Source organism: Phyllopteryx taeniolatus, chromosome 2, assembly GCF_024500385.1.
Source record: "Phyllopteryx taeniolatus isolate TA_2022b chromosome 2, UOR_Ptae_1.2, whole genome shotgun sequence".
NCBI classification, from domain to species: domain Eukaryota; kingdom Metazoa; phylum Chordata; class Actinopteri; order Syngnathiformes; family Syngnathidae; genus Phyllopteryx; species Phyllopteryx taeniolatus.
This window is the reverse complement of record NC_084503.1, coordinates 29,012,746-29,040,586: the sequence shown is the minus strand read 5'-3', so window position 1 is coordinate 29,040,586 and position 27,841 is coordinate 29,012,746. Positions and strand designations below refer to the sequence as shown.

Below are 27,841 nucleotides of genomic sequence, written 5' to 3'. Positions count from 1 at the left end.
GACAGGTTTTAAACCACTCACTGCACTCTGAACTTTCAAACGCAATGGCTTCTGATGCACTCTGCTCCCTTTGTAACTCCTTGCTAGGCCCGTCACGATAGCAAATTCTTTAGGATGATATATTTTCCCAAAAACTATCACGATAAACCAACGCATCATTGTTTTTTTTGTTTTTTTAAAATACCACTGATATAATGATATTAGAGCATAATAATTCAAGTATATCCTTTTTAAGAACAATTCACTTTTAATTCTGAAGAATATTGAACACTGGCATTGAAATGTAGAACAATAAATAAAATATCTTAGATCAATAAAAAAATAAAAAATACAAATAAAACACTCAGGCTCTGTTCACAAAAATTGCACATAAATATAAAACAATTGGTATAGAGAGTCATTAACCTACGGAGCCCCCCTTGTGCCAAGGTATGAGAAAAATAAAATTCATTGATAATCTGTTCCCTCAATTTAGTAATCCGTACCCTCAGTTTAGTAAACTGTACCCTCAGTTTAGCAAATGTCTGGGGCTCCGTATACCTACGTATATCTGTCAAGTAAAGTAAATTCTATTTGTATGTTATCTTACTCGTGTGAATTCTGTGTATAAATTGTCATGTCGTGATATATCCTACATCCCATTTTTTTCAACTGAAAGGCAATATTGCTGTAGTTCGAGGGGGTTGATCATTATATAGCAGTACTAGCAGGACTGGCTACAATTAGCCTGCGTGTTTCCTAAACACAGTACTAAATTGAGGGTACAGATTACTAAACTGAGGGTACAGTTTACTAAACTGAGGCAACGGATTACTAAATTGAGGGAACAGATTATCAGTGAATTTTATTTTTCTCATACCTTGGCACCAGGGGGGCTCCGTATTAACCCACTAAAGAGGCCCAAAAATGTTTTTTTTTTTTTTTTTTTTTTTTTAAAGAAAGCCTGCCAAATTTGAATGAATTAATAAAAATCACCATGTATGTAAAATAAGGCTCTGAAATCCAGAAAAATAATACCCTAGAGCTGCAGGACTGTGTGGAAGTGTCCGCTGAAGGGGCTGAAGACAGAAATTCACCTGTCAAAACAAATACGTCGCTGTAGTCACCTACTAGCTGAATAATGTGAGCCGCTGTGGTTATGGTTAGTAGGGTTAGTAAAGAGTTAACTTTCCTGTGTTTGTGTGTATTATGTGATGACTAACACACACAATGCCACTGACGTTTTAAATGACCTCGCTACGGTCGAGCAACATGTTGAGCTCGCTTGCTCGCGAAAATAACAAAGTTAACTTTACCAAAAGTGTCTCTGTTGTGTCACACAAACAAGGCCGGATTTGAACCCTGGGCCTTAGAACTGTGAGGCAGATGTGCTAACCAGTTGTTCACTGTGCTGCCCTGAACCATAAGTCTATATAGTATTTATCGTGACAGGCCTACTCCGAGCGTTCTTCCTTTCGCTCGATTTTGTTCATGACTTTTTGCTCTCTAACAGCAGTGACCTTATCTATTCCTTGCATTTCTCTTCACTTCTACGTTTCCAGATTTTCGTGTCTCTTATTTCGTAGTACAGTCTTTTAATTTTGGGAATTCTGTGCTTGGCATCTATTACTGGAATTCTAGCACCCTACCATAAAGTCAACATTTCACCATCAACAATTGTTGTATGTTCTTTTAAATTATTTGTGTCTCTGCGAATGATGTAGAAGAACTAGTGAAATAAGGCTTTTATTGTTCATTCTGAAGCCAATTGAATATACAATATAGATATACCTGTAAAATCTAGTAAAAATTGGAACCTTTTTCTTTATCATTTTGCAAAGTTTCTCCAGTAGATAATTATCGAATCAACCCTCATTAACATGGACTTGCTAAAATGATTGAAATTGCGAAGTCACACGAGATACAATAATGGCATGATAGTTTGCTAATGATAACCATATTGCAATACAGCGATTCAGCTTTGGAAAACCAAATTTGTTCTATTCTTAGACACATTATCAATCATAGTGTTCTTGGAATTTGTTCATAGATATTAACACGAGATACCATACTTTTGAACTTTAGAAAAAAAAAAAAAAAGTCAACCCCCACACATTTGAGGTTTGGCAATTGACAATATTTTTAGGTATATTTATTTATTTATTTATTTTAAGGCACTGAACCTCCTTTAGCCGCAGAAAACCCCGCCTACTCGCAATTTCCTATGATGTAGCAAAAAGTCAGATTAAAAAAAAAAAATTTAATATTTTTTTTTTTTTTTTTTTTTTTTTCGTGGCAAAATTCTGTTTACAGTAAAGTGGACCCTCACTATTCATGGGGAATAAGGACCGTGCTCAACCACAAATAGTGAAAATCTCCGAATAATTGACCCCCATTATAATGGCCTTGAGGAAAAAAATCTCTTTTTAAACCAAAGATTTTTTTGAATAAGTGGGGATATACCGCCAATAATGAATGCAGCCCTATGGGGGGCACAAGTCAGTGCAAACTGTAGGCCGGTCCCAAGCCCGGATAAATGCAGAGGGTTGCGTCAGGAAGGGCATCCGGCTTAAAACCTTGCCAAACAAATATGAGCGTTCATCCAAATAATTCCATACCGGATCGGTCGTGGCCCGGGTTAACAACGTCCGCCACCGGCGCCGTCAACCTGCAGGGCGCTGTTGGAAATCCAGCTACTGTGGGTCGAAGTCAAAGTCAAAGAAGAAGAAGAAGAAGAGGTGGAAAGCGGGTTCTTCGGCAGAAAGAGAAGAGGAAAACACAGAGCCTAGAACTGAATGTGGGGACTTTGAATGTTGGGACTATGACAGGAAAATCTCGGGAGTTGGTTGACATGATGATTAGGAGAAAGGTTGATATATTGTGTGTCCAGGAGACCAGGTGGAAAGGCAGTAAGGCTAGAAGTTTAGGGGCAGGGTTTAAATTATTTTACCATGGTGTAGATGGGAAGAGAAATGGAGTCGGGGTTATTTTAAAAGAAGAGTTGGCTAAGAATGTCTTGGAGGTGAAAAGAGTATCAGATCGAGTGATGAGGCTGAAATTTGAAATTGAGGGTGTTATGTGTAATGTGATTAGTGGCTATGCCCCACAGGTAGGATGTGACCTAGAGGTGAAAGAAATTCTGGAAGGAGCTAGATGATGTAGTTCTGAGCATCCCAGACAGAGAGAGAGTCGTAATTGGTGCAGATTGTAATGGACATGTTGGTGAAGGTAATAAGGGTGATGAAGAAGTGATGGGTAAGTACGGTATCCAGGAAAGGAACTTGGAGGGACAGATGGTGGTAGACTTTGCAACAAGGATGCAAATGGCTGTAGTGAACACTTTTTTCCAGAAGAGGCATGAACATAGGGTGACCTACAAGAGCGGAGGTAGAAGCACACAGGTGGATTACATCTTGTGCAGACGATGTAATCTGAAGGAGGTTACCAACTGTAAGGTAGTGGTAGGGGAGAGTGTGGCTAGACAGCATAGGATGGTGGTGTGTAAGATGACTCTGGTGGTGGGGAGGAAAATTAGGAAGACAAAGGCAGAGAAGAGAACCATGTGGTGGAAGCTGAGACAGGACGAGTGTTGTGCAGCTTTTCGGGAAGAGGTGATACAGGCTCTCGGTGGACGGGAAGAGCTTCCAGAAGACTGGACCACTGCAGCCAAGGTGATCAGAGAAGCAGGCAGGAGAGTACTTGGTGTATCTTCTGGCAGGAAAGGAGAGAAGGAGACTTGGTGGTGGAACCTCATAGTACAGGAAATCATACAAGGAAAACGGTTAGCTAAGAAGAAGTGGGACACTGAGAGGACCGAGGAGAGGCGAAAGGAATACATTGAGATGCGACACAGGGCAAAGGTAGAGGTGGCAAAGGCAAAACAAGAGGCATATGATGACATGTATGGGAGGTTGGACACTAAAGAAGGAGAAAAGGATCTATACAGGCTGGCCAGACAGAGGGATGGAGATGGGAAGGATGTGCAGCAGGTTAGGGTGATTAAGGATAGAGATGGAAATATGTTGACTGGTGCCAGCAGTGTGCTAGGTAGATGGAAAGAATACTTCGAGGAGTTGATGAATGAGGAAAATGATAGAGAAGGGAGAGTAGAAGAGGCAAGTGTGGTGGACCAGGAAGTGGCAATGATTAGTAAGGGGGAAGTTAGAAAGGCATTAAAGAGAATGAAAAATGGAAAGGCAGTTGGTCCTGATGACATTCCTGTGGAGGTATGGAAGCATCTAGGAGAGGTGGCTGTGGAGTTTTTGACCAGCTTGTTCAATAGAATTCTAGTGCGTGAGAAGATGCCTGAGGAATGGAGGAAAAGTGTACTGGTGCCCATTTTTAAGAACAAAGGTGATGTGCAGAGCTGTGGCAACTATAGAGGAATAAAGTTGATGAGCCACACAATGAAGTTATGGGAAAGAGTAGTGGAGGCTAGACTCAGGACAGAAGTGAGTATTTGCGAGCAACAGTATGGTTTCATGCCTAGAAAGAGTACCACAGATGCATTATTTGCCTTGAGGATGTTGATGGAAAAGTACAGAGAAGGTCAGAAGGAGCTACATTGTGTCTTTGTACATCTAGAGAAAGCCTATGACAGAGTACCCAGAGAGGAACTGTGGTACTGCATGCGGAAGTCTGGAGTGGCAGAGAAGTATGTTAGAATAATACAGGACATGTACGAGGGCAGCAGAACAGCGGTGAGGTGTGCTGTCGGTGTGACAGAAGAATTTAAGGTGGACGTGGGACTGCATCAGGGATCAGCCCTGAGCCCCTTCCTTTTTGCAGTGGTGATGGATAGGCTGACAGATGAGGTTAGACTGGAATCCCCGTGGACCATGATGTTTGCAGATGACATTGTGATCTGCAGTGAAAGCAGGGAGCAGCTGGAGGAACAGTTAGAAAGATGGAGGCATGCACTGGAAAGAAGAGGAATGAAGATTAGCCGAAGTAAAACAGAATATATGTGCATGAATGAGAGGGGTGGTGGGGGAAGAATGAGGCTACAGGGAGAAGAGATGGCAAGGGTAGAGGACTTTAAATACTTGGGGTCAACCGTCCAGAGCAATGGTGAGTGTGGTCAGGAAGTGAAGAAACGGGTCCAAGCAGGTTGGAACGGGTGGAGGAAGGTGTCAGGTGTGCTATGTGACAGAAGAGTCTCTGCTAGGATGAAGGGCAAAGTTTATAAAACAGTGGTGAGGCCAGCCATGATGTACGGATTAGAGACAGTGGCACTGAAGAGAAAACAGGAAGCAGAGCTGGAGGTGGCGGAAATGAAGATGTTGAGGTTCGCTCTCGGAGTGACCAGGTTGGATAAAATTAGAAATGAGCTCATCAGAGGGACAGCCAAGGTTCGATGTTTTGGAGACAAAGTTAGAGAGAGCAGACTTCAATGGTTTGGACACGTCCAGAGGAGAGAGAGTGAGTATATTGGTAGAAGGATGATGAGGATGGAGCTGCCAGGCAAGAGAGCTAGAGGAAGACCAAAGAGAAGGTTGATGGATGTCGTGAGGGAAGACATGATGGCAGTTGGTGTTCGAGAGGAGGATGCAGGAGATAGGCTCTCATGGAAAAGGATGACACGCAGTGGCAACCCCTAACGGGACAAGCCGAAAGGAAAAGAAGAAGATACCGCCAATAATGCCTGGATCAGACTACGAGAAATTTGGGCTTTCACAATGACACTATGTCAAACAAACTGCCATAAAATCATGCCGTATCTCCGTCAGCCCCTGGCAACACTATACAACACATATACAAGACCACCGTATCCCATCTTTTATGATAACTGGGCTTTATCTTGTCAAATCAAATATTGTCGGGAGGCGGGACCAGATACAGGTCACCAGTCACCTGACCGGATACAACCGTTACCATGCCGACAACAACAGCAATGGCATGCGGCAATGTATTGTGGTAAATAAATGAACAAAAAGGGCGTTTTGGGCTGTCCATTAAAGGAGAGCTTGAGGTATGTTCACATACTTCTAACATGGCTCGCAACCAGGCACCATAACGTTATGTAGCTTGTGCTAGCACTAATGTTTGGACGTAAACATGATGGGGTTCTGCCGAGTCATGCTCTAAAGCTTTGGTAAATATTGGTTTGTGTGCCTGAATAAATGTTGACATTGGCAACCAAGTATGTTGACAGTGGCGAGTAGGGGAGGCAATGCCCCGGTTGCAATACGCAATCCTATTGGTCAGTGTCAAGGTGCACTGTTGGACGGTTGTCATTCATATGTCACACTACATGGAAGTTATCCCAAAAAATCAAACATGCCACACTTTTTGTTTTGGCGTCGTAGGGCCATCGTATGGCCGAATCGTTGGTCGTGGATTATGTCACTCTACAAGAAGTTTTGTCGTTCCCGACAAAATATGTCAGGCCCCATCTGGGAAATCGCCTACGATAGCAAATCGGTCCAATAACGGGGCTAAAATCCTGTAGTCTGATCTAGGCATAAGTGTTTTCCATGAAAAAATGGGTTGGTCCCCCTCACCCCCCAAACAAAATATGATAAATTGAACAAATACCAGAAAAAAAAATCTGTGAATACTGTACCGTTGGTGCCAAACCACGAGTATGGACTGCATGTATGTACTTCTGGAGAACAGTCCTGAGGTTTTCAGTGGTTAACCTTTGGTATGGCTCCATGTTTATCTATGAGGGCATGGAGTGAGGGCTAGTATATTAGTCTTATCGGCCCCCAGTGGGACGTAAACAACCAGCTTGTACACAGTAACTAATTTGCTGGTTAAAAAACGTCACCATTTAACATCTTTAGCAATTCAATGTCCATCCAGCAGCATTTATCCATCATCCAAATACAATATCCGCACACCAACTGTTAATGCTCAGCTCATCTCTGCGTCAGGAACAGGCTAAGTAGTTAGGTGGGCACGTCGGCATGTAGCCCGCATGTCTGTTTGGTTTCGGGTCTTTGTCCAAACCAATAGGTAGCTGTAGACCCATAGATATAGTAGGCTTATACTGTATATGTTTTGTTTATCTCTGCGCAATGGTTAGCACGTAACTCGTTCGCCTCTCGCCACATCTCAGTTTTGCTTATACGTTGACTTGTGGCATTTTTAAGAGTACAACATTGTTTGAAGATGTTTACAAGTGTATGATATGCTATTAAGGTGTTTAAGGATCATAGTTTGACGCATACTTTAAGTCTAAACTGTTGATAGAGGCAATTGTAACTTTATCCCTTATCACAAATTCTATCACTTTTAGTGGGAGTGTCAATTATTTCCAGAAATTTGCTATTCGAAATCGGGCTTGGTCCCTATCCCCCGCGAATAGCCGGGGTTCACTGTAATTAAATCCCACGAGTTATGATGGATTTATATATTCTTTTGCATTTTGAACATAGGCCTTTTTTATTTATTTATGTTATTTTTTACTCAATATGAACAAAAAAATGCAACTTCATTCAATATTAGTGACATAGTGTCAATAGTTGGATGAGATTGTAACTTATCAACTGCACTACTAGATACAGCAACTCCACCATGAAACTTGGTGAATGAAGCCCATTATTCTTGTCCTTACAGTGGATTTTAGATGTGTGCATGTTCTTTCCTTTCTCTCTCTCTCATTACATGCAAATGCCGCTGGGCTCCACCGATGAACACAGAAGAAGAATTATGAGAGGCTGCAGAAAGCACTGGACAGTGTCATGTCCATACGGGAAATGACCCAGGTACAAGGAGATCACGGCATAATGGAAAATATACAAAAAATAGGTCATTTACTAAAGTACTCTACCTTCATATATCCCAATGGTGTCTTTGCTTTTGTCCCCATTGTGGCAGTCGAGTGTTTACATTTAGATTTAAAATGTGATTTGCACATTTGGTTTTGGAAGCAAATTGAACAGAGCACATGCTTGTGTGCTTTTGCCAGGGCTCGTATTTGGAGATCAAGAAGCAGATGGACAAACTGGATCCTTTGGCCCATCCCCTGCTACAGTGGTGGGTGGAGAAAACATGTTCTAAAAAGGAGCATTTTTTTCCCAGACATAATGTTCTAAACAATAAGACACAACACAAAACATTGGACCAACACCTGTCACGTCCCCGACCACATCCGATCACGTCCTTGGTCCAGGCGCCCTTCCATCGGATGATGCTGAGTCATCTTTTTGAAGGCGAAACATCTAAAATCGTCCATAATACTAATGCAAGCTAAGCAAATAAATGATAACTTCTAGAATATATTTAACATTTACTTTTACCTTTATTAACTGTACAGGCAATGTTATAAGTAACATTTTAACTTTATTACCTGCCACACAAATCTGAAAAGAAGCTCACTGATATAGAATAAAATCAAAATTACTGTGTGCGCCTGGGAGGCGAGCTTCTTCACATCAACACTAAAAGTACACGTTGCAATATACAGTAGATTAGACAGTCGACATTAGCCATATTGTACTGAGTAGCCAGGACAGAGGTATGTGTACCTGTTTTGTCACATAGCATTTCAAGTTCTATTTCCTGTTGTATGGTCGTCATCATATTTTTCTTCCTGCCCTTCTGTGGTGTTATCAGCCCTCCAAAAAAAAAAAACAACACAGGACAAAGAAAAATAAAAATAGACTTCCTTTACATGCTCATTGAGCTGTCATCATGCACGGTGACTGCGTGAGATTACCCAATTTTTGTGCAACTTCGTATTTTTCTCAGATTTTAATTTTAATTTTTGTACCAATTTTGAAGTTCTACTGTAACAGATAAAAAAAAAAAAAAAAAAAACATTTTCCCCCATTGGTTGTTTTGTGTACCTGGAGGCAAATGTGTACAGTTAAATGGTTAATTGTATTATTAGAGCGGTAAAAAAGTCAATCACATGGACATAGATAGTTTTCACAAGAAAATTACATTTTACTTTAGTGATAACAGATTATTGATGATGATGATGATTATTGATTTGATTGTACTTTTTTGTTTTTTTTTGTTTTCTGTCTTTTTGCAGGATTATTTCCAGTAATAGATCTCACATTGTCAAGTTGCCTCTTAGTAGGGTAGGAAATCAAAAGCACCTCGCTTTATCTATTACCAAACAGGTTTTGCCTTGTACAATTTGAGCGTTCAATTCTCTTTTTTCATTCTTTTCTTCTCTCTTACAACGACATCATCGTGATAGCAACTGAAATTCATGCACACCTCCCACCAGTTCCTGCTGCTCAGCAGCCCTCCAGCCAAGGAGGCTCGTTTCCGCACTGCCAAAAAGCTTTACGGCAGTACCTTCGCCTTTCAGTGAGTCCATTTTGCTCCCCATCAGCGAGACATTTTGCATCCAGGCAATTTTTGTCCGTGTCACATGGGACTTTGTACATTTTGTGTGTTACATAACATAGCAATTAGTACTTGCCATTGGGCCACAGTCTAGCAGATTTCAATGGAGGTATAACAAGTGCCACCACTCAGCAGGTGCACTTTGGTGGTATGTTGAGAAGCCAGAAAATGTGATGGTGAGATCAGGATTTGGATAAAAGCACATGGAGCTCTACTGGACCCTAGCATGGCCCAAATAACTGTAATTAACTGTCCTTAACATAAAACCATTCATGTTGATCCATTGTTTCAGTGCACCACCATAAAACACAAATGTTAGATTACTAGTCTGGATTTCTATTTTTTAATAATTGTCTTACTGCATTTCATCAATACATATTTAGTTATCAGTGGAAAAAAGCACTACTGTAAGTGTTTAATTGTAGAACAGTGAACATATTGATATTCCTTTCCATAAAAGACAGCGGAAGACTTCAAATACCCCCAAAATAGCACAAACAATTTACGTACCAAGCTTCAGTAGCTGCTTGTCACCTTGAAATAACAAATAGTGGCCAGGTGTGTTTATTTACTCATTTTCAGAGAGTACTGTCAGAGCCATGGCATTTATTAGAGAGGAGTCCTTTATTTGCACAAATACATTTTATAATAATAAATTACATGTATGTTTCAATTATTTTTGTTCAACAAAATTAGCGATACTGTATTTAAAATATTACATATAATCACAATATGTGTATCATATTTGATTCTATTTATGGCTTGTGTGACTCACTGAAGTACAGATCTCTGTTGCTTTATCACCTTTTTTTTTTTAATTTGCATATACACTATATACAGTTTGTACAGTGTGTTTGTATATGTACTGTACATACAGTGGGTATGGAAAATATTCAGAGCCCCTTAAATTTTTCACTCTTTGTTATATTGCAGCCATTGGCTAAAAGCATTTAAGTTAATTTATTTTCCTCATTAATGTACACACAGCACCCCATATTGACAGAAAAAAAGATTTTTTATTGCAGATTTATTAAAGAAAAACTGAAATATCACACAGCCATAAGTATTTAGACCCTTTACTGTGACACTCATATATTTAACTCTGTGCTGTCCATTTCTGATCATCCTTGAGATGGTTCTACACCTTCATTGGAGTCCAGCTGTTTGATTATACTGATTGGACTTGGTTAGGAAAGCCACACACCTGTCTATATAAGACCTTACAGCTCACAGTGCATGTCAGAGCAAATGAGATTCATGAGGTCAAAGGAACTGCCTGAAGAACTCAAAGACAGAATTGTGCCAAAGCACAGATCTGGCCAACGTTACAAAAATATTTCTGCTGCACTTAAGGTTCCTCCACAGTGGCCTCCATAATCCTTAAATGGCAGACCTTTGGGACGAACAGAACCCTTCCCAATAGGGGGAGAAGACCCATGGTGAGAGAGATGAAGAAGAGCCCGAAGATCACTGTGGCTGAGCTCCAGAGATGCAGTCGGGAGATGGGAGAAAGTTCTAGACAGTCAACCATCACTGCAGCCCTCCACCAATCGGGGCTTCATGGCAGAGTGGCCCAACGGAAACCTCTCCTCAGTGCAAGACACATGAAAGCCCACAGGGAGTTTGCTAAAAAACACTTGAAGGACTCCAAGATGGTGAGAAATAAGATTCTCTGGTCTGATGAGACCAAGACAGAACTTTTTTTCCCCTTAATTCTAAGTGGTATGTGTGGAGAAAATCAGGCACTGCTCATCACCTGCCCAATACAGTCCCAACAGTGAAGCATGGGTGTTTTTCAGCTGCAGGGACAGGACGACTGGTTGCAATCGAAGGAAGGATTAATGCGGCCAAGTAAAGGGATATCCTGGACGAAAAGTTATCTTTCCAAGAAGACAATGACCCTAAGCACACAGCTAAAATAACAAAGGAGTGGCCTCAGAACAACTCCGTGACAGTTCTTGAGTGGCCCAGCCAGAGCCCTGATTTAGACCCAATTGAGCATCTCTGGAGAGACCTGAAAATGGCTGTCCACACAACGTTCACCATCCAACCTGACAGAACTGGAGAGGATCTGCAAGCAGGAATGGCAGAGGATCCCCAAATCCAGGTGTGAAAAACCTGTTGCATCATTCCCAAAAAGACTCATGGCTGTATTAGCTCAAAAGGGCGCTTCTACTAAATACTTAGCAAAGGGTCTGAATACTTAGGGCTGTGTGATATTTCACTTTTTCTTTTTTAATAAATCTGCAAACATTTCAACGAATCCGTTTTTTTCCTGTCATTATGGGGTGCTGTGTGTACATTAATGAGGGGAAAAAAATAACTTAAATGATTTTAGCAAATGGCTGCAATATAACAAAGAGTGAAAATTTAAGTGGGTCTGAATACTTTCCGTACCCACTGTATACAACTAACAAGGCGATCCATTGAGGTAAGGCTTTAATCAGAGTACTGGCCATTATTATAGTAAATTCAGTACTTAACATTAGCTATATATTAGCTCTCTATTGCATCCAAGAGACTAATGCAACACCGCTCGTTCATATTTTGGTTCCCAACAAAACATTTGCATGGCTGGGAGGTGAGTCGCTTAACATCGACAATGAACAAAATTGACATTGCAGTGTACATTGTGTTCTTTGTCTTGCTGTACTGAGCACACAGGACATTATTCACATGCCTCTTTTCTCTCATTTCCCCCTACACTTGCTCTAGTGGTTCCCATATAGAGAACTGGCACTCTGTTCTGAGAAATGGACTAGTCAATGCCTCTTATACCAAACTGCAGGTATGTAAACCCTGGCAGTTCGCCTTCTCGGACCGTCAGCCTGCTCTGCAACAGAACGGGCTGACTGTCCGGCTGATTCATTTTTGCAGTTAATAGATGCCAGCTTCCCTTTTGGGCTGCTTTGCGGTTTGCATTTTAGCCAGCAGGGCGTACCAGCAGAATTTCCCCCCAGCTAGTGCAGTTAACAGTGAATGCCGCTCTGAAACAGAGGAGGAGGGGGGCATTAGCTGTGATGCCAGCTCGGGGGCTGCCTGTGCGTCCTCTTGGGGTGAACCACTTAAAGCACAGTGTAGGCTAGGTCTGATGCTCTGGAATGCAAAGGATAACTGGACGCATAGTGAGTAAAAACTATCAGAGGAGGTCAGTAACTAAAACCAAATATGCTGAGTAAACTCACACCATTCTGGGACAAGACGCTGACAGAATCCCCCCCCCTCCGCCACCCTTACTATACATAAACATGTTCTACCACTTGTAAAAGCCAGCATTTTTCTGCCTTATTTCTGTGTTGCTGTTCTGTATCTGTATAAACTGTTGGTCCGACAAGATTCCGCCTTTGGATGTAGTATCAGAGCTGTAACGGGTGGGTTAACTAATACCAGTGCAAGAACATTCCATGATACCAGAAATGGCACTCACTTAACCCACCCTGCTGTGTTGATTATAAAGCAAAAATATTTTTATTGTCACACCAGAGACTGCCACTGACCTAACCCCACTTTTACAGTAGCTGTAAAAGCCTGACATTTGCGCTGTTTGTCTGTTTAACTGTTCTTTATAAAATATAGAAAAAAATAGACATAGTATCAGAGCTGTAACAAAGGCGCAAACGCACAGGCCTCACACCGGTTACGGCTCTTTTTCGTCAATTTTGCTAGCTCGCTGATTGTATAGTATGGTACAGCCAAATGTTACTCTAGTCCATCCATTTTCTTTCGCTTATCCGAGGTTGGGTCGAGGGTCCAGTAGCTTTAGCAGGGACGCCCAGACTTCTCTCTCCCCAGCCACTTCATCCAGCTATTACGGGGGATCCCGAGGCGTTCCGAGGCCAGCCGGGAGACACAGTCTCTCCAGCGTGTCCTGGGTCGTCCCCGGGGTCTGCTCCCGGTGGGACGTGCCCAGAACATCTCACCAGGGAAGCGAAGCGCCCAGGAGGCATCTGGCTCCTCTCAATGCGGAGGAGCAGCGGCTCTACTCTGAGCACGGCACCCTTTTCCGACTGAAGACCATGGTCTCAGATTGGAGGTGATGATTTTAATCCCAGCTGCTTCACACTGCTGCGAACTGTTCCAGTGAGAGTTGGAGATCATGGCTTGATGAAACCAACAGAACCACATAATCTGCAAAAAGCAGAGATGCAATACTGAGGCCACCAAACCGGACCCCTTCTACACCTGTGGTGCGCCAAGAAATTCTGTCCATAAAAGTAATCGGTGACAAACAAGTCCGACTTACTGCCGGCTATGTGGACTAAACTCTTGACACTGGTCGTACAGGGACCGAACAGCTCGCATCAGGGGGTTCGGTACCCCATTTTCCCGAAGCACCCCCCACTGGACTCCCCGAGGGACACGGTCGAACGCCTTCTCCAAGTCCATTAAACACATGTAGACTGGTTCGGCGAACTCCCATGCACCCTCGAGGACCCTGCCGAGGGTGTAGAGCTGGTCCACTGTTCACGGCCAGGACAAAAACCACACTGGTCCTCCTGAATCTGAGATTCCACTTCCCGACAGACCCTCCTCTCTAGCACCCCTGAATAGACCTTACCAGGGAGTTTGAACACACCCTCTGGTCCCCCTTCTTAAAAAGGAGGGCCACCACCCCAGTCAGCCAATCCAGAGGCACTGTCCCCGATGTCCATGCGATGTTGCAGAGGCGTGTCAATCAGGACAGCCCTACAACATCCAGAGCCTTCAAGAACTCTGGGCGAATCTCATCAACCCCTGGGGCCTTGGCACCAAGGAGCCAGACTCTGCTTCCTCATGAAGAGGTCTTCAATGTGTTCTCCCCACCGACTCACAACGTCCTGAGTCGAGGTCAGCAGCGCCCCATCCCCACTATAACAGTGACGTGCAGTCAGGGTAGGCAAGTGTGGCAGAGCCTCACTGCCCCCTGGTGGTCTTTCCTTTCCACTGCATGTGAATATTAAATAAAACCTTATAATTACATTGAATTGTTCCATTCTAGTTCTATGGTCCGTGCTTTACATCGATTTTCTTTTTCAATCCAATAATTTCAATGATTTCATCATTAAAATAGCTGAATTTTCATATTTCCTTTTCAAATGCATAGGAAGCGCAGTTACGAGTCACGTTGAGTCATCGCTCGCATGATGCTTCAAGAGACACCACGCACACATCCATTCAGGCAGGCTGTGATTGGTCCGTTGCTTACACAAGAGACATTGGTGTTTCCTTATTACATCGCCAATAATATGCGTTTTATCACACATGTACTGCACTTACTGACGTTTAACAGGCTGTCTAATATATTTAATGAAAGTGTATGACATTTAGTCTTCCTTGTTGACCATTAAAGCCACTAAAAGTGCACAATGGAGTCTGGTATGTACGGTGCCACAACCAGCATGTGGCGAGTTAAGCTTCATCGAGCGCCACAGTCACGTGACGTAGTCAGTGCCTCACCAATCATGAACCTTACCGCACGTCACTGCACTATACACAGTGTTGATGGTGCACTGCTTCCCCCTCCTGAGACGCCGGATGGTGGACCAGAATTTCCTCGAAGCCATCCGGAAGTCTATTATTTATTGATATTATTTCAGGTCTGAATGACCAGTACTTGTGCTCTCAATAATGGCAATTTTGATGACTGTGTTTCCCACATTGATTTAGTGTTACTTAAAAGACAGTTTTATCATTTCAATTTCTATGACCTTAATGTTATCATTAAGATTCGTTTTGATGAACATTACCATTTTGAACAGGAATGAGAGATCTTAAATTGTAGATGCCTCTCTACATGTGCTCATTTTTCAGTTTACTTTGCAAGCCAGCTTTTTTTCAAGGACATCGGTGATCAAATTAAAGAGACGAATTCCGCAGCCTGCAGAAACATCTCATTTGCACAACACAAGTGCCTGGAGAAGTGCTGAAAATAGATTAAACTCTCCTAATGTCAAATTAGGAGGTTTATTTTTAAACCTTGATGATCGCTCATGTCGTTTTGATGGCTTTAATTTGTGACTTAATTGTTCTCAAACATTTAAGCTGTCGAATCGCCGCGTCCCGGCTCCACCTTGAACATCATTGTCCCCTTCCTGTCATTCTTTTCCATCTTCCTGCCTCTGAACCATCACATCAAATGGCTTATCTTAGGCTGGGTTCAGGTGACACAATTTAGATTTTTTTTTCCCCCTCAAGTGGCACAATTAGGATGTGCACCATTGTTATATGGATCGGATATCTACAGATCGGAATCAGGCCTGTTCCTGTGGATAACAATGCAATAGTTGCATATTGGATATCTGCCAACGCACAGATCAGATACTGTCCACCCCGTCAACGCAAACTCGCTGTCATGGAAATACACCCATTAGTGACGTAAACACATCTGTGTCTGCCCAAACAACACAAACGTGTTTAAAACCTGATTTAAATAATAATAAAAAATAAAAAAACTGCGAAAACAGACAACTCAATTTGGTGTGTCCACCATTAAATAACAAAAATAATTGCCAAGAGTGGATAGTGAAGGTTACCATTGTTTAATTAAATGGAGAGAAAAGTCAGCCCAGTCCACCTAAACACTATGTAACGTTGAATATTTTGATTATTCATCTGCAGTATGACTGTTTGAAATTAAAATGGGCACTCGGACGCACTTGTTCTTCCATATAATGTCCTAAATGTGTACAGTATTTTTTTCATAGTAGCTTGTTTGCGGTAGTAGTGTAGTGGCTCCAAATCCCAGAGACTTGACTAGTAAAGATGCTACTGATTCTGTTAATGCCATTTCAGTCAACACTGTTTACCCTCTGGTGGCACTAATCTATGGTCTGCCTTGTCACACTCCAGCGGTGATTACTTAGATAATCTGAATTCTATTTATTATAAAGATGATTCTGATACTTGACCTCACTGCCTTCTGCCCATTGGCTTTCCATTGGGAGCGTTTGGTTGTCACTTTTACACAGCCAGCATATTTCTGCCTCACCGTTGTGTACAAATAGCTATCTGTGGTGGTCTCTGTGTAGTCAAGTTTTGTTCTGTGCTACATTGATCCTAAATTATACCTCCCCCACCCCACTCTTGTCCAAACCAAGCTGCACGGGGCCGCATATGGAAAGGGCATCTATCTCAGCCCCATCTCCAGCATATCTTTTGGATACTCAGGTAGGAATGAGCCACTTGCGGCCTCTCATTCACCCTGCTCCCCCTTGCCCACTTCAAGTCCTCCACACCTGCTCATGTAAAGTACACTGTAATTTATCATTTTAGCTAGATATGTAAAGGATGAGTAGCATAATGGTCTCGTGGCTAGTACCATCCTTACAGTCCTAAGAATCTGGGTTTGAATCTCGCTTCATGCCTTTATATGTAGAATCTCTAGAATTTGCATGTTCTCCCCGTGCTTGCTGGTTTTTTTCTACGGGTACTCGGGCTTCCTCCCACATTTCAAAAACATGCATGTTAGATTCATTGAAGATTGTAAATTGTCCATAGGTGTATATGTAAGCGTAAATTCCTTTATTTGGGTCTATATTTATGTGTGACTGGCTGGCGATCCGTCCAGAGTGTACCCATGGACTGGCTCCGCCTAACTCGCAACCCTCATGGATCTGATCTATAGTTAGGCATTTTCATTGTTTAATTAATGTGAAATAATTCTGTTCTTGAAAAAGTGAATATACTTTAATTTTGGAATTGAGACATTTTTGAGAAAAATATGCTAAAGTTAAAAAAGAAAAAAAGAGTATTACAACTGCCGTCACACGAGACCTTTTTACAACACTTAAACAGAAATTGTGTGAAGTAAGTGGAAATGAATGTTATGGAAATAATAAACCCTTAATCTCAACGGCTTTAGAATTAATGCAGAAAGGTTATACAGTTGAACCTACGAAGTTTGTTTTGGAATTAAAAAAAAAATATTCCTTGAAAGTAAAGCAAGCATCAATTAATTATTTTGCTTTTAGTTTCTTTTTTGTGGCATTCACCCCCGCCACCCCCCACTTATTCCAAAGAGGTTTACTAACCTTAACAAAGGGTGTTAAGGGGTTTGAACAGTATAACTGGTTAACTTATTTTTCCACTTGAATGGCAATTAAGAATGTTAACAAGATGAGACACGCGTTTGTCAAACAAGTTAAGTTCAAACGACATTGGGTTTTTAAAATGTTAGTTACGCCATTGCCAACCCATGGAAACTCCACACAGGGAGGCTGCAGGTTAGATTTGAGCCCAGTTCAGAAGAATTGTGAGGAAAATGTGCTAACTACTAGATCAGATATCATTCAGTCATTCAGATCCTTGTGACCAAAAAAGCTATCAATTTCAGACAGTTTTTCAAACAGCAATGTTTTGAGAAGGTTGGTATTGCAACCAGTAAGGCACTGACAAGTAAGCTTTAGTAATATATTCAAGAAAGTTTTTGGATGTTAGTAACACTGTAAGAACTCTTTCGAGGAGACTTTGGAGACCACCAGTTGCAAAAAGGTCATATTGGAATGGAGGGTTGTTTGTGTTCCGTTCTGTGCAGGAATGGGGAAGGGACAGCACCGCATGCCTACCAAAGATGAGCTGGTGCAGCGTTACAACCGCATGAATACCATACCACAGGTAAGTGATGGAATAATGCTCAACAGAATCACATAAACGTTCCTCATGTTCCAGTTTTGTTGTTTCAAGCAGAGTCGTCCAATCCAATCGAGATTTCTGCAAAGTCGAAATCTGAACTGCATAGCACTCTGTGAAGGTAAAAACAATTGAGAAAGACACTTGATTGTAATGAAAAGACACACCAGCTCATGTACGTCCTCTCTCTCCCTTCTCTCTCTTAAAAATGTATTTATTTTTTTTCACAGTGATCACATCCAAGGATCTGCAAAAGCACGGCAACATTTGGGTGTGTCCTGTGTCGGACCATGTTTGTACTCGCTTCTTTTTTGTGTGAGTAATAGCTTTAAATCACTTTATCCATTTTCTATAGCACTTGTCCTCATTCGGGTCTTGGGCGAGCTCTCCGGGCTGACTTGGGACACACTGGACTTAATCTTGCTAGGCAGCATGCTAGTGTAGTGGTTCACTCGTCTGCCTGGTCCTGAGTTTGGATCTAAGCTTCAGTCCTCCTGTGTGGAGTTTGCATGTTTTCCTCGAGCTTATGTAGGGTTTTCCTGTGCTCCTCCCGCAGCAACCCAAATCATGCATGTTAGGTTCACTGAAGACTGTAAATCGTCCCTAGAGTGAATGAGACTTTGAATGCTTGTTTGTCAATAGAGTATGTGCCCTGCGATTGGCTGGCGAGCAGTCCAGGGTGTACCAAAGTCAGCTGAGAGAGGCTACGGCTCACCCGTGACTCTAATGAGGACAAGCACAATGGAAAATTGATGGGTGGACATATCTAATGTATAGTGAATGGGATAGGAATCTTATTTTTGTCTATGCAGGTATGAGGACGGCCAAGTGGGGGACGCCAACATCAACACGCAGGAGCCTAAGGTGCAGAAGGAGATCATGCGCGTGATCGGGACCTAGGTCTGAATTTCCAGGCTGATGCGAGGAGACTTTTTGCAAGCGGGGCCACACTTCATGTAAAGTAGATCCATGCGTCACCTTGGGCAGAGGTGCGCAAAGCAGGCGGTCCAAAAAAAAAAAAAAAAAGAGCAGGTGAATGTTTTTGAGGAGGCGAGGTATTGGGAGGACATTATCATGTTCTTTCACGGGACTAACTTCCTCTCTTGCGGACACTTTTAACCATAAACATGTTTACTGTATGGAAAAAATTGTCACTGGCATGGCTTTTCCATAGTCACATTATGCTTCATGTATTTTCTTCCTTTTTTTTCATTCAATATTCCAGTGATTGTTACATCCATTTGTGGTTCCTCTTTTAACGGATGTAAAGGCACACTGTCGTTCATCCCCTTATTGTAGGGGTGGGGAAATGTTTGTTAGTCCTCCAACGGCCTTAAAAATATAATGCAAAACAAATGAATATTATGAAACATTTTGGGCTTTTTTTTCCCGACCACATCGGGCGCTCTCATATGCAGCCCAGGCCTCGTAGAGTCCCCACCCCTGCGAGACAAAGTGGCACTTTTTTCTTTTTTTTTTTGAATATTGAATATTGTTTGAGTAATGGCATCAATTATGCCTGTACAATTGATATCTAAAGGGAAAGCACAGCTCTGTAATTTTGTCCTTGGCCAATAGAATTCATTTGCAAGAATTCAATAAGGGTGGGTTTGAACTACACTAAAGGCACTTTGATATGTTGACATTTATTGATAGTTTTAATATTTTCTCATGATGAACAGCTAAACATTCTACGAGGTAAATGTCCTTTGTGTCATTATGGGAAACCAAAATACTGGAGTAAAAAAATATTTCTTGGTTTCCAAGTATCACGATTGTCTAACTGTATTTTTTTTTTTATTTAATTTTTTTTATAAGGCAGAAATGATTTCCTGTCGTCATACTAAACAGTACATATGTGACACAAAACTACTTATAAAATTTCAGTTGAGCAGCCATATTACCAAATTTCTGGTAAAAATTGTTTCTTTCCCCACCCCACCCCCCTCAAAGATCAATTGATTATACTTGCAATCAAATGAATGAACGACAAGATTATGTACCAAACAGCACCTTAGATTTATGTACTTATTTTCTGTGATTGCATAATTTTGCATTTGTGGGCATCACTTCACTTCAGAGAAAATACCACAGATTAATTTGCATTAGATCCATTAAATACACATTATTAGCAAATCCTTGTATAGTTAATCTGGTTTATCAGTCGTATGTATGTATGGGCTGGTATTTTCTCTGCATCATATGAGACATTGCACTTACTCAACGCTTGCCTAAAATGATGTATCCTCTGTGTCCTGGAGGAAAAGGGGGGACAAAAAGGTACATTGGGAACCTGTGATATCTTTATGTCTGTACAGAGACTGGCTGTAAATATGGATGAAATATAATGAGCAAAGAACGGACGCCTGTTTTTGGGGGGCTTCTTAGTTGCGAATTTGAACGTTTACTCTCACTCTGTCGAAAGTATTCAAGAAGATGAAAGACAGCGATGTAAAGTGGGATCAAAAAAAAAATAAAAATAAAATCCTGGTTTTGCACACTTTTATATACTCTTGCCTTGTCTTTTGAGAACACTCCCTAAGGGCGGCTGTCATCAACCATCTTTCAGCAGAGGGGGGCGCTCCTCCATCATGATAGTCAAATGTGCCCTATACAACCAAAATAAATGAATTCACATCGTTAACATCACTTCAGCAATATTAATCATCCTTTATTCGCATGTTTGTGTAATTGTGTTTTTGTAATATGACTTTTTTTTCTCCCACAAATATACTTTTTTCTTATCACATTTGTTTCACAACATAACAGTTTTCTGGTAATATATATATTTTTTTAAATCTTCGGCTCCTCTACTATAGTAAATTGGCTGATGACTTGTATAATAGGTAAGTGATGTGTCACTATGACCTCTGAAGGGAAGCACCATCCCTCCTGGTTTGGCCCCTTTTTTTTTTGTGACCAGATTTTGGAAGTGTAATTTCACCATCGGCCACAAAGAGGAGCTCTGGTTTTATACTTTTCTAACTTCCTTTGGATTCTTCGGTGGCTAGACACGCACGCAGAGAGACTAGGCAGTGGTGGTTTGGTAGAATAAGAGTGGCAACAGTAGGGTCAGCGAGGTGTCTCAACCCGGCGGGGACGACCTATGGACCATCGAAGGAAGTGCCGCAGTTCGATTCCCACACAAAAGGAGCAATTACCGGGGGGATTGTGTTAATCAAGCGCTCTTTTATTGAGCTCGGGGATGCGCCCCAGTAGGAGGTCGGCGGGTTGGGGCCGGGCCTGACCCCTGCAGTGCAATAAATGGAATGTGAAGGTTGTGCGTGGCAATTAATGCGGAGACGAGGACTGCACACGTGCGTCATTGTGTTAGTTGGGCCGCCCCCCGCTAGAGCAACAGAGAAAAAGGATTTCGATGATTTAACAAGTAGATGCTTGACAGGAGCTACAGAACCAAAAACAGCAGTTACGGGTGATTCAGAGTACGGTAACGCGCGGACCAGGTTGAGCATACAAAATACTTGTCGGCGCGTACCGGGCAAAAACAACAGGATTCGATTTCCCTACTTTGTAGTCCGGCCCCGAGCTTCGGTAAGCCCAAACTCCGATTCAAAACACAGCCCGGGTCTTTTGAGTGTCAATGATTTTTATTGTATTTTCACTCTCTTTGTATAGGTGCACAGCACCTCCTCTCCATCATTATATCCAACAGATGACTTTTTTTCATTAAAATATACATTGTTTTGTATTTAATACAGAGCAGTGATCCACATTGTCTCATAATCCTTAGTCTTGATTTTTAGTATATTTGTGTCCCTGGCAGCTCACTGTGTTCAGTGGGTCCATGGGCCAGTCGTGCTTGAGTGCTGTCAACTCTCTGTGGAAACAGTTGACGATTAAACAAAATTAGTGGACGGTAATACTATTTGCGGAGGATAGAGACAGAGCCCTGCCGGGAAAAGAGAAAAACGCGAGTAATTGACACCGCCCCCTTAAGTTTTTATAATTGCCAATATAAATAATTTAAACCGTAGTGTGTAATAGTGTAATAACATTTTAAACTAATTTAAAACATACCACCCTTAAAAAATAAATGCCTTACAGATGACTTGCTTTCCAAAAAAAATGCCCTGGAAGCGCATGTTTAAATGCACATGCAGCAAAGACTCCCTGTGGCCCTCTGGCTTGTCTTGGTTCCCCCTCGAAATACAAAGCTTGTCTCTCAGTCGGGATGTAACACTTCAATGTACAGTACGTACTTCCTTGACACCACTATTTAGACAGGGATTTGGCGACATCTTGTGGCATTGAAGAGTGATTCAGTGACTAGCTGGGGATAGGTTATTATGCATGTATGCATATTATGGATTCCCCCCCTTAACTTTACGACTTTTTTCCTCAGAATAGCACAATTTTCTCATAATAGTGAAACATCATTTGTTTTGGTAACTTTTTTTTCTGGTAACATTATGACTTTGTTGTTTTAATTTTGACTTTGTTGTCAAACAGTTCATATTTTGTCCTTGTTTCACAGTTTTCCCATAATATTACGACTTTTTTTCCTCAAAAATCTTGTGTGACGTTACAAGTTTTTCTCGTAAGTTTTTTTCTTGCAATATTTTTTTTTTCTTATAACATTACAACTTTTTTCTAATTTTTTGGGTAACTGTTCAGGTTCTCTTAATTATACAAGTTATACACATCCTCCATTAATGATTATTATTATTATTTACATTACATTTTTTTGCAATATGTACTTTTTTCCCTTCTAAAATTATGACTTCTTTGTTGTTAATCCAAGAAGATGAATGATTGACTTTAGTCTTAACTTTTTTCTCAAAGTTATTGACTAATTTATTCAAGTGTAAAGGGCTCTTTTTCTCCCACGGTCGCGCCCAGAATGCCGTGGAGATAATCTCTCGTGATTGGTTCGTTTTAGTCACATGCTGTGGTGACGTACTCAGCGTTCCCCTTGGTTCTATATACCACCTGCCTTTTTGATCGATTTGGCAGTATAATTATACGTATCATCTGGTCATCTAGGTCCATTTGTTCTAGCAGACACCGTTCCACGGTGGCCATTGTTGTTGCTTTGTTCCTTGTTTTGGAAAGTAAAATAAAAACGCCTACTGGAAATGGCCATAAAATGCAGACGAAACACCAGCCGTAGTGACACGCCCGACTTGGAGGAGAACTGCAGCATATTTTCAAAACAGCGCGCGTGGGTTGCGCTCGAGTATAAAGGCAAACTGCGTGCGGGATATTAATATTACCCTTAATATTTATTTTAAAGGCACGGTGGACTACTGGTTAGAGCGTCTGCCTCACAGTTCTGAGGATCGGGGATCAATCCCTGGCCCCGCCTGTGTGGAGTTTGCATGTTCTCCCCGTGCCTGCGTGGGTTTTCTCCGGGCACTCCGGTTTCCTCCCACATTCCAAAAACATGCATGGTGGGTTGATTGACAACTTTAAATAGCCCCTACGTGTGAATGTAAGTGTGAGTGGTTGTTTGTTTGTATGTGCCCTGCGATTGGCTGGCAACCAGTTCAGGGTGTACCCCGCCTCCTGCCACATTTTTCTTGGATTAACGTTTATTCTAGCAATGTAATAAATAAAACCCCCCAACATTCCTTTATACTCCGCCAACATCTTTCATTAACAACAGCTTTCATTTTAACTTTTTTTTTTTTTTTTTTTTTTACTTTTACTACAAAGACACTACTGTTGACTTCTTTCAGATGCCACTTAAGGGATGTGAGGCGACCAAGGTCAATCGGGTGGTGGGGGCATCATAAGATAATACGCTATTGCCATGAAGCCAACAGCTGTGTGCGTAATGTTTTGTGACTCGGATCCCAACTGTTTTACAGAGAGCGATACAGGAGACGCCATGTTCTGTCTTTTAACAAATGGCTTTGTGACTTTGTCATTCACCCCCTAAGTCTTAATTATCACTCCTGCCTTTTTATTATTTTTTTTTCTGTACTCCCTATACACAGGATCCATATGCATTCTGTATAAATCCACCGTGCAATTTGCAAGGCCAACGTGTCGTCAAAAAACAAAAGAAAGAGTGGTGGGGGGCAAAAGTGTGGTGCAATCTGGCAGCAACAATCCTCTCCCTCAGTTCTCTCTTTTTCCTTCTCCACCCCCGTACCACTTCGATTAAAATGTGCGTGTTTTCTCTTTTGTTATTAATATAATTTTTATAGCATTGACACTTTTCGCAACACCCCCCCACCCCCCAATCTGGCTTCAAGCAGAGGAAAAATAAATAGCTGATGTTGATTTTTTTCTTTTGTCACCCCCCCTTCCCACCCCACCCTCCTTCCCCCTTCACTTTTCATCTCTACCTCCCTTCATAATTCATTTTGGGATTAATTCCTCCCGTCTTTGGAGACAATCCTAATTCTTTATTATTTCCACTTCACAGGCTTGATGACATCCACGTACCCACATATCATATGCAGGGGGAACTTTATACCCGGCAGACCTTCGACTTTAATTTCTCCCGATACTTTTTACGGCTATGAGGCAGAAGTGTATTTTTGGTCTTATTTTACTGTGCTGACAGTGTGGACAGTGTGTGCCATTGTTGCTATGGTGCCATATTGCGAGGTCACAGTAGCCTCTTTTAGATGGAGATGCCACAAATAGTTGCATCAGAGCTGTAAAAGGAGATTTGGCATTTACAGTTTCTGCAGGGTTTCAAGCTTGGGTGAGGGTTTCAATTTAGGAAGTGAAGCCAGCATTAGGGTTTCAAGTTACAGTTTCAAACCTGGGTTAGGGTTTCAAACAAGGATTGGAGGTTTTGATTACATTTCAATATAATGTTAGGGTTTCAAGCCAGCGGTAGAGTGGTATGTTAGGGTTTCAAACCACGTTCAATGTTTCAAGTTAGAGTTTTAAGTTAACATAGGGTTAAGACTTCAACGTTTGGTTTCAAGCCTGGTTTAAGGTTTAAAACAATTGTTAAGCTTTCAAATTTGTGCTTGAAACCAAGTTTAGGGTCCCAAATTAGGGTTTCAAGACTGTCAGGGTTTCCAGTTAGGGCTTCAAACTACGGTCAAGGTATTAAATTAGGGTTTGAACAAAGGATTAGGGTTTCAAACCAGGGTCAAGGTTTCAAATTGGGCTTAAAACAAGAGTCTGGGATTTTAAATTAGGGTTTGAAGCTAAGATTAGGGTTTCAAACGAGAGTTACAAGACAGCGTTAGGGTTTCAAATTAGGGTTTTAACCAATGTTAGTTTCAAGTTAGGTTTCATACCATGGTTAGGGTTCCAAGTTAGGATGTCAAACCATGGGTAGGGCTTCAATTTAGGGTTTTAAGACATGGTTATGGTTCAAAGTTAGTTTCAAACCAGGGTTGGGGTTTAAAATTACGGTTTCAAACAAATATTATGGTCAAAATTGAGGATTCAAGAAACAATTAGGGTTTCAAGTTAGGGTTAGGGTTTCAAAAAAGATTTAGGGTTTCAAATTGTGGTTTCAAGTTAGCGTTTGAAGCCAAGGTTAGGATGCAGCCAGGGTCAAGGTTTCAAGTTAGGGTTTGAAATTCGTGTCCTTGTTCACACACAACCATGACCGTTAAATTCCTTCACCTCGGCTCCTTTTCATCTTCATCTCCCTCCTCTTTGTCCGTCCTGCTCATCATCCTCCTCTTTCTTTTCCTTTTTATTCCCATTTCCCCGTCGTGCATCTCCATCACACTTCCCTATCTGCTGTGTTCCATTTCTATGCCTCTTGTTCCACCTGTGTACGCACGCTAGCCCTCCCTCCATCCATCTCTCTGTTCTTCTGCCAATCTTTTATTTCTATCATTCTTTTGTGATGTGTCTTTTTGTGCTTTTTGACTGTTGGCCTCTTTCTCAAATCGTCACATTTTTAAGGACCATTTTCACATGCCAAGGGCACTCTCCTTTTTTCCTTGGCATCTGGCACACACACACACACACACACACACACACAATGTCCCATATCCAATTCACTATTAAGTGGGACCCCGAATTTCCCCTGAGCTCTGTTATGGCGGCGGCCGCCTCGAGAGTCCGACTGTGTGAGATGTGTTGTCTGCTCCCTTACCATTCAATTACATGGCTGTAATCTGACAGGCTCCTCATGCCCTATGTGTGTGTGTCTCCTGTCTCTACGCATTTGCGCCTCATATCATCTCTTGCCCCTGCATTTGTATTCATGTACGTGTATGCTAAAAAATCCACATCAGGACACCAGATCGTTTATTAATTCATCAATCAGGGTTTAGGTCAATGGCTTGGATGAGCTTGGTGTGAAAAAACTTGCCCTGAATTTTAAAGCCCGTCAAACACATTTAGGATGAATTAGAAGTGTAATTGTGAGCTCCCAGATGTCCTAAATACGTGTGTATTTGTGCATGTGTGTTGTTTTTTTTTTTAAATTATCATAATATCCCCACAAAGGGTACTGGTGAAAGAGTAGAATTGCACCGCCATATTTGCGATGTTCGTGTCATATGATCATGCAGTTTTTTTTGTCTATTAATGATATCTGCCACCTTGCACGACAGAAAAAAAGAGCAAAAAAAGAGCAAAAAATGGACCAATGCATCGCTCCTCTTGCCACTTGTTCACAATAACCTCCACCTTGGATAATAGGAATTAGGATGCTTTGAAATAATCCACCGAATAAAAACAAAAGGAGGCCACTACAACCTTGATCATGTCCGTGATGATTGTGTCATATAATTATGCAATGACTAATCTCGCAAACTATTCACAATAACGTTAACTTGCACAATAGAATGAACAGAATGACTTGAAATAATCCACAGAGGCAAAAAAAACAGCCGGCAGCACCCATGGACACATGTGACATGTATGTGTCATATGATTATACGATGGCTCCTCTCACTGGCTAATCACGAAAACTGCCATCTTGCGGAGCAGAACTAAACAGAATGTCTAGAAATAATCCACAAAGTTAAAAAACAGTCCACGGCTTGCTTGATCATGTGCACGATATTTGTGTCGCATGATTACATCATTATGATTATAGGATCGCCGCTCTTGCCACTTATTAATGATAACCGCCATCTTGCATGATAGAAAGAAACAGAATAGACTAAAGATAATCCACAGAGCAAAAATCTCCATGGCATGCTAAATTCTACGCACACTATACTGTGTCATACAATATGCGATTGCTCCTCTCGCCAATTATTCATGGCGACCGCCAAATGGCACAATAGAAATAAAAAGAACAACTTGAACTAATCCACAGAGGCAAAAACAAACAAACAAAACAAACAAACAACTAATCTACAGGCACATGAAGGATGTAAGTGTCATACAGTTAGTGATGTTAACTGCCCCCTTTCACATTAGAAATCAATTTAACGACTGAAAATAATCCATAAAGTCAGGAAAGTATGAGTACAGGACCAGTTCTTCTTGTAGGTGGGAAGCCAAGGTGTACCAAAACTTTTGTCAACATCGTGCCTGTTTACGCAGTGTCTTTTTAGTCTTTGCTTTTCCCCTTCATAATTTCATACTGGGAGTCACTGATGGTGTAGTGGTACACTCGCCTGACTTTGGTGTGGGCAGCGTGGGATCAGTTCCCACTCAGTGACGGTGTGAATGTGAGTGCGAATGGTTGTCCGTGTCTCTATGTGCCCTGCGACTGACTGGCGACCAGTTCAGGGTGTCGTCCGCCTTTTGCCCGAAGTCAGCTGGGATAGGCTCCAGCGCCCCGCGACCCTAACCAGGATAATTCCGTACTGTACAAGTCATTTATCGCCTATATCAGTCCATCAAGTTCTTGCTGCATCAGTGTCATGTTCTTTCTTTTACCCTCATCTAATGCCACTCTTTCCCCTTCTCTCTCTCTATCTTTCTCTTCCTCACACTCTCTCACTCTGACTGTCTATGTGAGGCAGGCTCGCTCGTTGGCAGTGCTGACCTGAGAAGGGCTGACATTCAGGGGCCGGTCCCCCGCCTGCAGCACTGA

The 27,841-nt window shown here is 41.7% G+C and overlaps 1 protein-coding gene across 18 annotated transcripts in view; it reads left to right on the top strand.

Moving 5' to 3' along the window:
* The window catches only part of parp6a (poly (ADP-ribose) polymerase family, member 6a), a 47,146-nt gene extending 26,745 nt beyond the window's left edge, over window positions 1–20,401 (top strand). For 7 of the 18 annotated variants that reach the window (XM_061765622.1, XM_061765626.1, XM_061765630.1 and 4 more), the window contains 10 exons: window positions 7,624–7,691; window positions 7,895–7,962; window positions 8,966–9,014; window positions 9,137–9,249; window positions 12,004–12,076; window positions 16,365–16,434; window positions 17,801–17,880; window positions 17,935–18,016; window positions 18,126–18,210; window positions 18,708–20,401. In XM_061765622.1, coding sequence (XP_061621606.1) covers window positions 7,624–7,691; window positions 7,895–7,962; window positions 8,966–9,014; window positions 9,137–9,249; window positions 12,004–12,076; window positions 16,365–16,434; window positions 17,801–17,880; window positions 17,935–18,016; window positions 18,126–18,210; window positions 18,708–18,795 — 776 coding nt within the window. In that variant the 3' untranslated portion in view covers window positions 18,796–20,401. Of the gene's footprint in view, window positions 1–8; window positions 7,692–7,894; window positions 7,968–8,965; window positions 9,015–9,136; window positions 9,250–12,003; window positions 12,077–14,371; window positions 14,461–16,364; window positions 16,435–17,800; window positions 17,881–17,934; window positions 18,017–18,125; window positions 18,211–18,707 lie in introns of those variants that run through there. The other 11 variants (XR_009787393.1, XR_009787394.1, XR_009787395.1 and 8 more) reach the window with 11 other exon arrangements.
* Window positions 20,402–27,841: the final 7,440 nt, after the last annotated feature.